General features: G+C 36.4%; 1 protein-coding gene across 3 annotated transcripts in view; it reads right to left on the bottom strand.

Annotated features, from left to right (window-relative positions):
- Positions 1–12,189, bottom strand: part of LOC127958938 (paired box protein Pax-5) — a 41,223-nt gene that overhangs the window by 11,520 nt on the left and 17,514 nt on the right. For 2 of the 3 annotated variants that reach the window (XM_052557983.1, XM_052558041.1), the window contains exons 6-7: positions 10,717–10,889; positions 4,298–4,427 (exon numbers count right to left, since the gene is read on the bottom strand). In XM_052557983.1, the coding sequence (XP_052413943.1) occupies positions 4,298–4,427; positions 10,717–10,889 (303 nt within the window). The remainder of the gene's footprint in view (positions 1–4,297; positions 4,428–10,716; positions 10,890–12,189) is intronic. The other variant, XM_052558091.1, reaches the window with a different exon arrangement.

Here is a 12,189-nt window from a genome sequence, read left to right on the forward strand (position 1 = left end):
TTTTTATATATATATATATATATATATATATATATATATATATATATATACACAACTCTGACTGCATTCGTCTAAAAGAAGAAGGTCATATATATCTAGTATGGATTGAGGATGAGTAAATCATAGGGCAATTTTATTTTTTTGGCTAAGCTAAGCTTAAATTGCAATGTGCACTGTATGTCGGATACCAATATTTTAATGTTTTTTGAAAACTTAATCACTGTATGGCCAACTGAGATTTTGCTATGGAGATTAAGGTTGGGGTCATTTTTGGAAGAATTACAGCACATTGTGAGGGTATATTTGCACCGATTTGTTTGTTTTTGGAGTGATTGGATCCAGAAACTGAATTCAGATTTAACAACTGGATTCTGATAAACATCCTAAACCTTCTATTTGTAATTCATACCAAATATTACCATTTTGTGTATTTTGGTTCCACATATGAAAAAAGTCCCAAAGAAAGGCAAAAGATAACTGACCAGTGTTCCTCTCCAAGCAACGTGAATAAATGCTGTTCACGAATTAATTTGAGTTTGTGAATAAATCAGAAGAATGAATGATTTAATGACTTACTCATAAAATCAGTTTGTTCCTTATAAATCAGTAATTTAAATGAAACAATTATAATGGATAATTTAATGAATGACTTATAAAGGGATTCATTTGTCTATACAGAAATAGTTCACACTGCAAATTGAATGAAGCAGGAATCGATGCTGTAGCTTATTAAATCAGATAAGTGACATCTTGTGAGCTTGGTAAACTTGCGACATCCTGTTTAATCATCCCAATTAATATAGCCATCTCACTTTATGTCAGATCACAAATCTGCCTTTGCCCCAGTAACAGGGCCTCTGGTATAATTATGCACTGATGTATGACATGATCTGGTTGTCTTTACTGTTAGGATACTACATACATGGCCCTGTCTCCCTCAAGCCTGGTTCACTATGGATCCCTCTTCTCTCTCTCTCTCTCTCTCTCTCTCTCTCTCTCTCTCTCTCTCTCTCTCTCTGTTGTTTGGATGTATAACTATTAAGCTACATGACATGACTGTCAGACTGAATCATCTCTCAGTCTGCACATGGTGCTGATCTGTAGACTGCATCCCATTCATCATAATAAACACCATCCTCTTCAACACAGACACCTCTTAAGCATCTGTAGGGAAACTTGAATACTGTTTCAGAGATTAAAAAAGGGCGATAGAGAAGGTATAAGAGACTGAGGCAGGGTGAAGAATAACTCAGGACAGGTAACAGAGGGAAAGAGTGGAATGGAAAATGTACCCATCAGTTGTCGTGCAACATAAGTACTGTATGACTTTGTATAGATGCATTATTCAGCAGTTGCATGTTGTTTGCAGTTATAAAGCGATTGAGATGTGAGTTTTCATAGGTCATATATCGGTTAAGAAGACTCATATTATGCATATTGTGAATATATGCACAGAACACCTTTGAGTCTTTGAGTGAGTCAACAGATTTATTCGAAAGTGCTAATTAATTTGGGAACAAACAAAATGAATGTCGAATAAGTCATTGAATCATTCACTCAACTCGGGGCTGTATGCGTTAAAAATACTGTTCTTCTTAACCGCTATCTTTCTTCTTATTTTCTGAATTAAGAATAAAGTTAAGAATATTTTGTTTTCCCAAAAATATTTCTGAAAAGAATGCTGTAAAAAGTCTTCGTAAATAACCTCTTAAATTTAAATGTATGCATTTAGCAGACGATTTTATCCAAATCGACTTACAGTTAGGATACAACATTCAACTTGTCTTCAAATCCCAAAGGAAAGATGTTTAATGAATTTATTGGTAAACATTACAACAAAACACTAGCTACATGTAATATAATATATATATATACATTTTATTATTATTATTATTATTATTTTATAGCAGACTTCTGTTATCTGATTGTATGGCAGTTCTTGTAGAAGAAAACAACTTTTTGAAGAACATTCTTGAAACGATTATTTTAAAATAATTTCTTAACTTTCTCTCTAAAGCAGATTTTGGGGAATCCAGTCACTGTTTCTTTCATAAACATCACTTACATAAGTTGTTCAGACACACACAATGGTTAGTTCTGCTTTGATGCTGTTTGGAACTATTTTACTTTGTGGAGGAATAACAGACAAAGTACATCATGTCTACTCTGTACTCTAAAATTCAAGTTATTGAATATCAACCTTGTTCATTGAACTGTTTTATGAAAGCTATGTAATACTCTCAATCACGCCATTTTTCAAATACAATGCCTTCAGCCAAAATGCAGTGATATTGCTTAATATACAAAAAGGGGCATGCTATCACATGCATTGGGGCAAGTTGTCCCAGCAATATGTAAGCAATGGACAATGCATGAAGCAGCAAAAAAATAAAAATAAAAAACATACCTTTTAAAACATATCACTTGCCCCAATGAAAATGTAACTTGCCCAGACCTGACACAGTTACACACACAGTCTCACACTCTCTGTTCTGCTGGTTGCCATGTTAGGTGACAGGAAAACATTAGTGAAGACTGGATAGTAATCCACTCTGGGTCAGTGGACAGGGCGACAGAGAGAGAGATGGACTCTTCAGAGGAAGAACAGACAAGGCCTAGTCCTCTGAGAGACGTTGTCAGAAGAGAGAAGAATGAAAGAGGGTAGACAGGGAAAAGATGTTGTATGTGATGCTTGTGTCACTTCCCGATCCCATTTCCATTTCTATACACTAAACAAAAGAGACTGGCCAAAATAATGTTTTTTTTTCTTTCTCTTTATTTATATTTTTAATCATTTGTGCATTCATGATTTGCATGATATCGTTTGTTAATTGATCAAAATTGATAGTCATCGTAAAGTATAAAATGTTAATGTGTCATTTGCCAATAGGGGGCGCCATTATGCAAACGACGTACTAGTCCCATTGTCTGTTCACATGGTCCATCATGAGAAGAGCTCTGTGTGTAATTAATTCTGGCTTTCTCTCCTTCAACACACACACACAGTCGAGATCTACCTTGTCAGATGGTGAACAAATCCCAATTCCATGATTCCCTCGTTAGAGCTCCTGTCCAAGCAGCTCTTAATTAGCAATCCCTTACTCCCAAATGGAGTGGGCGAGTAAGTGAGATCGGGAGACGTGTATATAGTAATTGCAGGTCTCCATCCTCTCCCTCTGTCCCTCAGGAGATTAAATCTGAATCTGAATCACTGAGCACTGTTTAACACGTCTGATAATAACACTCTCGTCTCACCTCTGAGCTGCCCACAGCAAGCTGATCTACAATCAGGTGTTTCTAATTCATATTCAGCAGATCATTCATATTCAGCTCTAATACAGAGGAAGCCTAGCAGATCTCAGATCAGTACTTCAGTTGTTAGCAGACTGGAAAGAATCTTGTATACATCTGATACCTTCATTTTATGATAAAAGTCTTGTTTTACAGAAATGGTTTGTGGGTTTATGTATAATAGTAATGGTATATGTTTCTTCAACTTCTGACTTTTTTATGTTCCAGAGATCTCTCTCTCTCTCTCTTTCTCTCTCTCTCTCTCTTTCTCTCTCTCGCTCACTCTTTTCTATAAGAAGGTCACAGTTTGGAAACTTGTTTTGGAAACCTTTTACCATATTTTAGATTTTTTTTTTTTCTAGTATCATTTTACATAGAAATCAATTCATTGTTCATTATTCATTACCTGTTTATATATAATTTAATTGTGTTTATATTGAATACATTAAGTGTTAGCTATGAAAATGTCTTAGCATGGCAAAAATTTGTCTGCCTTTTAATTCCAAAATGTTAAAAAGTATATAGTCATTTCCATATCCGTGAGATATCACATTGTTTTTTTTTTTTTTTTTTTTTTTTTTTTTTTTTGCTTTTTATCCAGTAAACAGAGCTTGTTTCAGCCAGGGAATTAAAAAATTTTTTTTTTGCAATTATGAGTTCATGTTTTAGTATTGCAATTTTTTTTCTCTTTTCTCTTTTTTTTTTCAAAGTTTTTTTTGGTGCCATGGAATAAAAAAAGTTACTTTTCTTATTCTATTAATTTTGCAACATTTTCTCTCACAATTTAGACTTGTCTTTTCAGAGTTGCGAGTTTATATTTCACAATTGTCAGTCAACATCTTGCAATTCTGATGACTTAAAATTTCAGTGTTGATTTATAAGTACATTGTTTTAGTCTGTTGTTTTTTTGTCTGTGTGTTCAACCAACAGCTGATATTATTTAAAAGACATTTCAGCACTGAAGGTCATCAAGCAAGCACTACTGTGAAAACTACAGTTTGCTCACCAGACACAAGTGGATATGATTGAGGACCTGCAACAGTGGAACCCAGCTCTGCTCCCGTCTGATTGGCCAAGCTGTTCTTCATCTCCTCCAATCCGCCAGCCAAAGATGCCATAGCCGAGTAATCGGGTGTCTATGGAAAGAGATTTCATTATATGGCTACAATGGAAGAAAATCAACTTTATGAAATTACTTTGTATGTTAACCCTCATCTTTGTGTTTGTGCTTCACAGGTGCATAGTAACTAGTAATGAGTAGTAGTGGTGTACATCCATGATATGGCTGACCTCAGACTGACCCCGCTTGTGTGCTTTCATGATCAATTACTAACAGTGATCTCTGTCCCACCCCACACCCACAGTGATTCATCTCCAATGGCGGTAATGGGGTTTGTCACTCAGGTGTGGAGGTGGTTTGATGGCAGAGTTTGGGAAGTGGCTGTCGCTTCTGTTTTAGTCCAGGAGGAGGTTATTAATAATCCTGATTAGGATTGAATTCAACCCCAACAAAATCCTGATGCTGTGCTCACAAGATTTCAAACTCCCTCCTTTCAGAAAGGCATTCTTCAGATTTTGGTAACCCAGAATGAATAAAAGAGACATAAGCTGAACTATACTGCATATAAATAAGCATGATCAAAAACTTTCATTGACTGTATTTTTACTTCAAATTACAAGGTGAGAGAGAAGGGCTGCAACAGATTACACAACTCATGTTTCAGATCGCATTACAGACTTTGAGTCACAGATGGATGCACGAAAAAAAAAATGTTTCTTTATTATTTAAAGAACACTTGTTATTATCTCAAGAATACTTTACATGCTTCTTTGATACCACAGCAAAAACTAGTAGCATAAAAAATTAAAGTCTGAAATTTTTTAAGCCAAATGAACTGTCAGTAATAAGATATGAACAAATAAAAAATGTCAAGCATAGATAAAATAGAACAAAGGCCATTAGATTTTTTTTTTTCAGGTACAGAAATATAATTAAGTGTAAAATAACACTGCATAAATTCACTGTATAAATTATAAATAGATTAATATTTATTGAAAGTTGTGCTTTGTCGTTTGATTAACATTAGTCACACAGACAGCAGCAGGTTTTTAAAGGCTTCTGTCCCTTTAAGAACGACTGCACCGATCTCTATACAAATGTAAGACATAACCAACTGTTTTTACCAGAATACTTGCTGAGACGGCTATTTTGAGAGCATTTTGTGTTTATGTGTGCGTTCAAGCTCAAGAAGATGCAAAAGAGGAATAATTCTGTATTTGTACGTTGTATGAAATTACGCTTTTGGTTGCCCGACTGGAAGATGCAATAGTCCTGCGATGTCAGGCTAGTGATTTTGCCAGCCCTGTTATCGTACACATTCCCCATGCTGTTACCGTACAGTTACATCATAACATTACTGTAAATACATTTTAAGTTACAAGTAAGCTTGTGCTGTTTTACTGGGAATACGAATCCTCTTGTGGATTTTAATGCATGTCTGCCCATCTGTGTTTGTACTCTTAAAAGTTACTCAATTAAAATCTGCAGCCTTTTCCTTCGGGGAAATGATCAAATGAGTCACTCACCTCTATGAATCAAAGTGATTCTTCATTGAACTACAGCACATAGGGCTTACATTTACACTTGTCATTATTAATATTTAATTGTGCTTTTTAAAGACATTTTATTTAAGTTTCTACATCTCAGTACTCTAACAACGGGGAAAAAAAGGATTAATAGAACCTAAATATTTCACTGAGTGTTGATAATTAAATAATTTCCTTTGCCATTTTAGTTTAAAATGATCAAAAGTGACAGTGAAGACTTAGTGAAGGCTTGTATTGCTACAAAAACTTTTCTAAATAAATGCTGTTCTTTCAAATTTTCTATTCAACAAAGAATCCTAACAAACCACACCAATGGAAAGCTTATTTATTCAGGTTTCATGTGATGTATAAATCTAATATTTTGAGAAATTGACCCTTATGACTGGTTTTGTGGTCCAGTGACACCAATATAAGCACAACTGTTTTCAACCATTTTTATCAATATTTAACATAAGCACTAAACCAAATCAGCTTATTAGAAAGATTTCTGAAGGATCATGTGACACTGAACTGAAGACTGGAGTAATGATGCTGAAAATACAGCTTTGAGCACAGGATTAAATAACGTTAAAGTTTTTTAATAAAGTTTTTTTAAATGTAAAATATTTAATTTTTACTGTATTTTTGATCAAATGTATCAATTTTATATGCTTTATATTGCTTTAACACATGGTGAGCATAATACACTTTTCAAAAACAGATAAAAAACTTTTTAACCCTAAACTTTTGAACAACGGTGTGACTAAAGTCTATTTATTTATTTATGTATGTATGTATGAAGTAAAAGTCACTAGAATTACAAACGAAAACCACAACTTTTAAATCCTTATCTAACGATGTAGGCAGAGTGTTTATGTGTGAATGTGTGTGTGTGTGTGTGTGTGTATCCCAGTGACCTCTTAAACACCTCAGTGTTCATCACCAGAGAGAGGGCAGTAGACTGTGACTTCACCAATCACAGCTCACGCTTCCACTTCCTCTCTCTCTCTCTCTCTCTCTCTCTCTCTCTCTCTCTCTCTCCATCCCGGACTTCTTTCCACTGTCTATTTCTCTGTTTCAGTCATTCAGTCTGAGAGGTATTCCCTCTCTATCTATGCGACTCGCACCTCATCATGTGTGTATGTAGATGGGAAGGTTAGCACTAGTAATGGGGGATTATGAAGTTTGGCCCTGCCTCTGACAGCATCCTAGTGAAGATGGATGATTCTCATTTTAGCCTGTAAATGTTGTCAATTCTGAAGCTATGCAACCCATCAGCGCCCATGATGCACAAACACACACATCTCACATATTGGCACAGTGCACACACACACACACACACACACACATAGACCACAGCTAGGGGAAAAGATTGGAGAAAGGCCAGACGTTGAGAGAGATAAAGATAAATATTGATAAAAGTATAAAGTAAAGGGGTTGGTAAAATAAACTGAGATGAAAATAAGAAAATCAAAAAATTGTTATTTGACTTAATAAGAATTGTCTGAAACTTCAGCTGTATTCCTTGCTCTCTCGATTTCTCTCTGGGGTCACAGTTTTCTCAGGGGTCATTTTTGACACAGCCCTTCTGTAATGGCTCTCCTCTCTGTGCACATCAATAACAGATGAGACCCTAATCGCCCAACACCAAAATAATTTCACCCCAACCCGCAGCCGCATTTACATAATGGTATTTCCTCTCAGGCACTCTTTCTCTCTTCCATTCCCTCTATCTCCCTTCCTCTATTTTCCCCTCAGCGTGTACCTATTGTCTCTTAAAAGAGCCTGTAAACTGCACTATGTGTGTGTGGGACTGAGAAAGAGTGAGGAAGGTATTTAGCAGTGCATGCAGTATTAAATGAGCCTGACTGGCAGAGAGACATTTATTGGTGCCAGGACTCTCAGCATGTTTAACACACACACTCACCATTCTAAATGCTTTATTTGAGACATTGATTCTGTGCTTTTTTGCTAAAATCTTATATATAGGGGACATAGTTTTACCAAAAATAGAAGCTTCTGTAATTATAACCTTGTTGCATAACTTCTCTCTCTCTCTCTCTCTCTCTCTCTCTCTCTCTCTCTCTCTCTCTCTCTCTCTCTGGGTCTGGTTGAGTAATTAGTTCAGTGTAAGGGTTGTTGGGCTGTTGATGTATCTCTGGCATAATGTAAGGAGATGTAAAGAGGAAGTGCACTGTTTTATAAGCTCCCCCTTGAAGTGCAGGACACTAATTAATAGATCTGCCGGTGCTTAATGGTCCTTCCAGCACCACAAACTGAGAGATGCAGAGAGCAAATGAGAGGAGAAGTGGAAAGAAATGTAAAAGAGGCAGAGAAAGGGCACAGGAGGATGAAAGATGAGAAAAGAGATGTCATCACTATCTAATAGAAACAGCTTGATGGCAAATTTATGGGTAGAGACTTATATGCACTGTATATACATAAGCAGATCTGTCTGTTTATAGAAAGAGATATTCTTGCTTTGCATGTAAGACTTCTATACATAAATAGTTTTGATCTTTGATTATCTTCACCTCTGTTTTTTTTTAAATATTTGTGAACACAAGTTTCCTAGTCGAAAACTGGTCATGAATGTCCTCTTAAATCATGTTTACAACATCACTCACATTGTGTTTGTACTTGCAACATTTGCAAACTATTCTAACTTAAACTGTGCAACATGTAGATTTTAAATAAAGAGTGAACGATTTTATAAAAGCTGAATGCATTAGGTATTCAAAAATGCATAAAATTCAGTTTAACACAAAATGCATAAAATTACAGTTTGTTGGTCACAGAGAACATTTTCTGCACGAATTCAAAAGCCATTGGGAAAATCCTGCTTTTTGTCAATGCTAACAAAAATTTGTCATCCCTGCAGATTTTATCTTTCCAATTTAAGCTGCTACTTCTAAATAGCATAAAGATGCTTTGTGCACATGAGTTGTATTTACAAAATCTACCAGGAGTTAACGTGGTGAATTTGTGAGGTTAGAAAGTTGCAGAAGTTCAGAATACGTCTCTTGAGTTTTGAATGTTACGGTGCATTTTGACAGTACATCTAACTCTTTTATTTTAATTTAATGGGAAACCATTAATTTAAATGGGAGTGTTTATGTTCTATACACACTGTATATAATTGGGCACTTATAGATCTTAATCTTATCAGAGGCTACCGAGAAAAGAACAAAATGAAGTCCCAAGTTCATTTCCTGCCCCTAGAAGACACAAACACACTCGAACAGAGTCGAGCTCTCCATCATTTCTCTCTCCTTCAGCAACATTCAGACTGTCAGTGGAGGGAAAGCCACCTGTCAGTCAATCACAAGACCACTTAGCATATGCATCTCTCGTTTCTAAAAAACAGACAGCTCAAAACTCCCAGCTCTCATTTTGTCTGATCATTTGTGCCACAACAAACCTGACTCGCACACACTCAAGGGATGTGGATTGACCCTAAGGTTAATGCCCTACTCAGTAACCTCTGACCTTGCCAGCCTCAGCGCTCAGTGGTGAAATGGACTGAGGAATTATGGGGTCTTTCAGACAAGTCTATAGAACTCTGACACTGGCCTGAATGGATGATAGCATTTGACTTTTGAGTGACGTCTTTGAACGCCTTTTCTCATGATCAATTTTTATGCATCACACGTTATGCGTCTGTCTGTGCATACAGCTGTACTTTTGCATGTTATCTGTTATATGTCAGCGTGTCTAGCCATACTGCAGTCATACTGCAAACACGAACCTAGCTTTGACCAGAATGGAGGAAACCAAAGATATTTAGTAAAAAGTGTTAATCTTAAACGCTGTAGCGGAAATATTCCATTTGCAGTTTGTCCAGTTTGGTCAAGTCGCAGATCATTTGCTTTAAACTAAAAATGTTGACGTCATGTACCCTCCTTTACATCAATCTAACTTTGACAAAATTTCATTAATGTCATACTGTCAAAGCTGCTATTTTTCATTTAATGAATGTGTAGTTTCATAACTGGTTAAAAACTTTTCTGAAAATATATATATTTTTAAAAGAAGTCTCATGCTCACTGAGGCTGCATTTATTTGATCATAAATACAGTAAAACGGTAATACCGTGAAATATTATTACAAATAACTGTTATGTGTTTTAATATATTTTAAAATGTAATTTATTTCTGTGATCAGCAGCCATTACTTCAGTCCTCAGCATTAAATGGCCCTTCCAAAAACATTCTAATGTATAGATTTTTCAATGTAATCAATGTAAGAAAATGCATAGAAAGTTCAAAAGAACAGCATTTATTTAAAAAATAAATATTTTGTTTACATTATAAATGTCTTTTCTATCACTGTCAACCAATTTAATGCATTCCTTCTGAATAAAAGTATACATTTCTGTGCAATTTTAATGTTATTTATTTTAAGCAGTTGAAAGAAGAGTGACTGAGGCCAAAAGCTCACTAGAACAAACAAAATGAAAACTTAATTAATGAAACATCGCCTCATCGTGCATAAAAAAAAAAGACTTAAGAATCTATCTGATGTGGTCACTTGGACATATAAACATTATGCCATGTGTATAGGTAACTTTTGCAAACTAATGAACAAGTGTGCTGGGACTTAACCTCAACCAAAAACTCTATAGAGCAGACATCAGCACCATGGGGATCAAAGCCCCAGCATAAGCTCAGAGAGGTGAAAGGTCACTGTTAGCTTCAGTGTGAGGGCGCATAGGTCAACAGCAGGGTTGGGACAGGGTCAAGCGATACTGGCAGCCAGGCAAGGGCAAGCGTGAGCTTTCAGAGGAGGTGCGCACAACCAGCAGGGCAGGATACACACCCCTACCCCCCCAGCCCTTACCTTGAAGCTGCTGCTGTCAGGGACGGGGTAAATGTCAGGATAGGGCTGTCGATCAAAGACATGGTCCAATACCTCGAGCTGCTGTGGTGTAAAGAGTTCTCCTCGCATCTGCTTCCGCAGGAAGTCCCGCCCTGAATGGGCGTGGCCATTCACCAATGGAGAATCCTGTAGAACTGGAGAGAGATTCAAACAGATTTCATAAAGAAGCAATATAAAGTACAATGTAACATTTACAAAAATAGGACATTTAAGAATTAGAGTGCTTATCACGCATAAGCATGGGTTTTAGATCTAGTGAAAATAACTAACGAGGAACGAGGAACTCCTGATGGCACGGACTCCAATTGGAGTGACTATATTTCGCAGCCCAAAATTTTGACCAGAAATTGTAAATGGTGAATTCATCATTTGTTAGTTCATGGTAGTTAACAGGTTAACATATGGGTGCTGCTTCAACTTCAGGCACTATTTTTTGATATATAAATATATACTGTATGTATAATATACATTCACTTCAGTCTAATTTGTTACAACATATTTTGGGGTATCTGAAACTCTTTAGTGACACTAATTACTTCAATTACTTCACAATCATACATCACAAAAAAAAAAAGTACTACATTCACCAATTTAGCATTGTCACATGACCTACAGCATCAGTCACTTTACTTCCACACACACACACACACACACACACAAATATTTATTTATTTTTGTCATCATGATCGTTAGCTTACTTGTACTTTTCTGGAAACTAACATACAGAGACTCAAGCACACAAACACAGATTCCTGGACTTGTGTTCTCCTCTTTGAGTGAGTCTTAAGGCAACGCGTGAGTCAGTTATTACTGAGCTGTTGAGTTTCTGAAGAGACAATTATAAGAGCTGAGAAAGCCACAGCCCTCAAATGATTACAAGGAGAGAAAAAGATAGAGAGAGAGGGATGAAAAAAGAAGAATAGAAACGAAAATCCCTGATATAGAGCCAATTCATTTCTTCAAAATGCCTCTGAGAGGTTAATTCTAGGGAGTCAGAGTCAGAGGCCAGAGCAATCCCCACAAGACGAGAAAAAAACAGATACGTAGGGATAGAAGGATAAAATGACAGGCAGACAAAGCAGCTATCCAAACATTCCCTTTTCCTCCTTCATTTGAACACAGAAATCGATGCATTTGAATGGAAATTCAGATCCAGTTTACTGCCGTCTGCAGTTATTTAAAAGAAAGATCTGCTAGTCTCTGACTCACTGATGGCGTGCAGGTCCCATGTGTCCCTAATACACCTCAGCATCTCGACTAACCTCAACAAAGCCTAAACGCTCTCTCTCTCTCTCTCTCACACACACACACACACACACACACAGAGAGAGAACACAGAGAGAGTGTATGATCTCCAGTGTTTTGACCCTCTTAATCCCAGCGGTCAGTGTGTCTGATAGAATTCAATTGATCAATCATGTCTGTGAGATGGCA

The sequence above is a fragment of the Carassius gibelio genome, chromosome A1, assembly GCF_023724105.1.
Source record: "Carassius gibelio isolate Cgi1373 ecotype wild population from Czech Republic chromosome A1, carGib1.2-hapl.c, whole genome shotgun sequence".
In the NCBI taxonomy this organism is placed as follows: Eukaryota; Metazoa; Chordata; class Actinopteri; order Cypriniformes; family Cyprinidae; genus Carassius; species Carassius gibelio.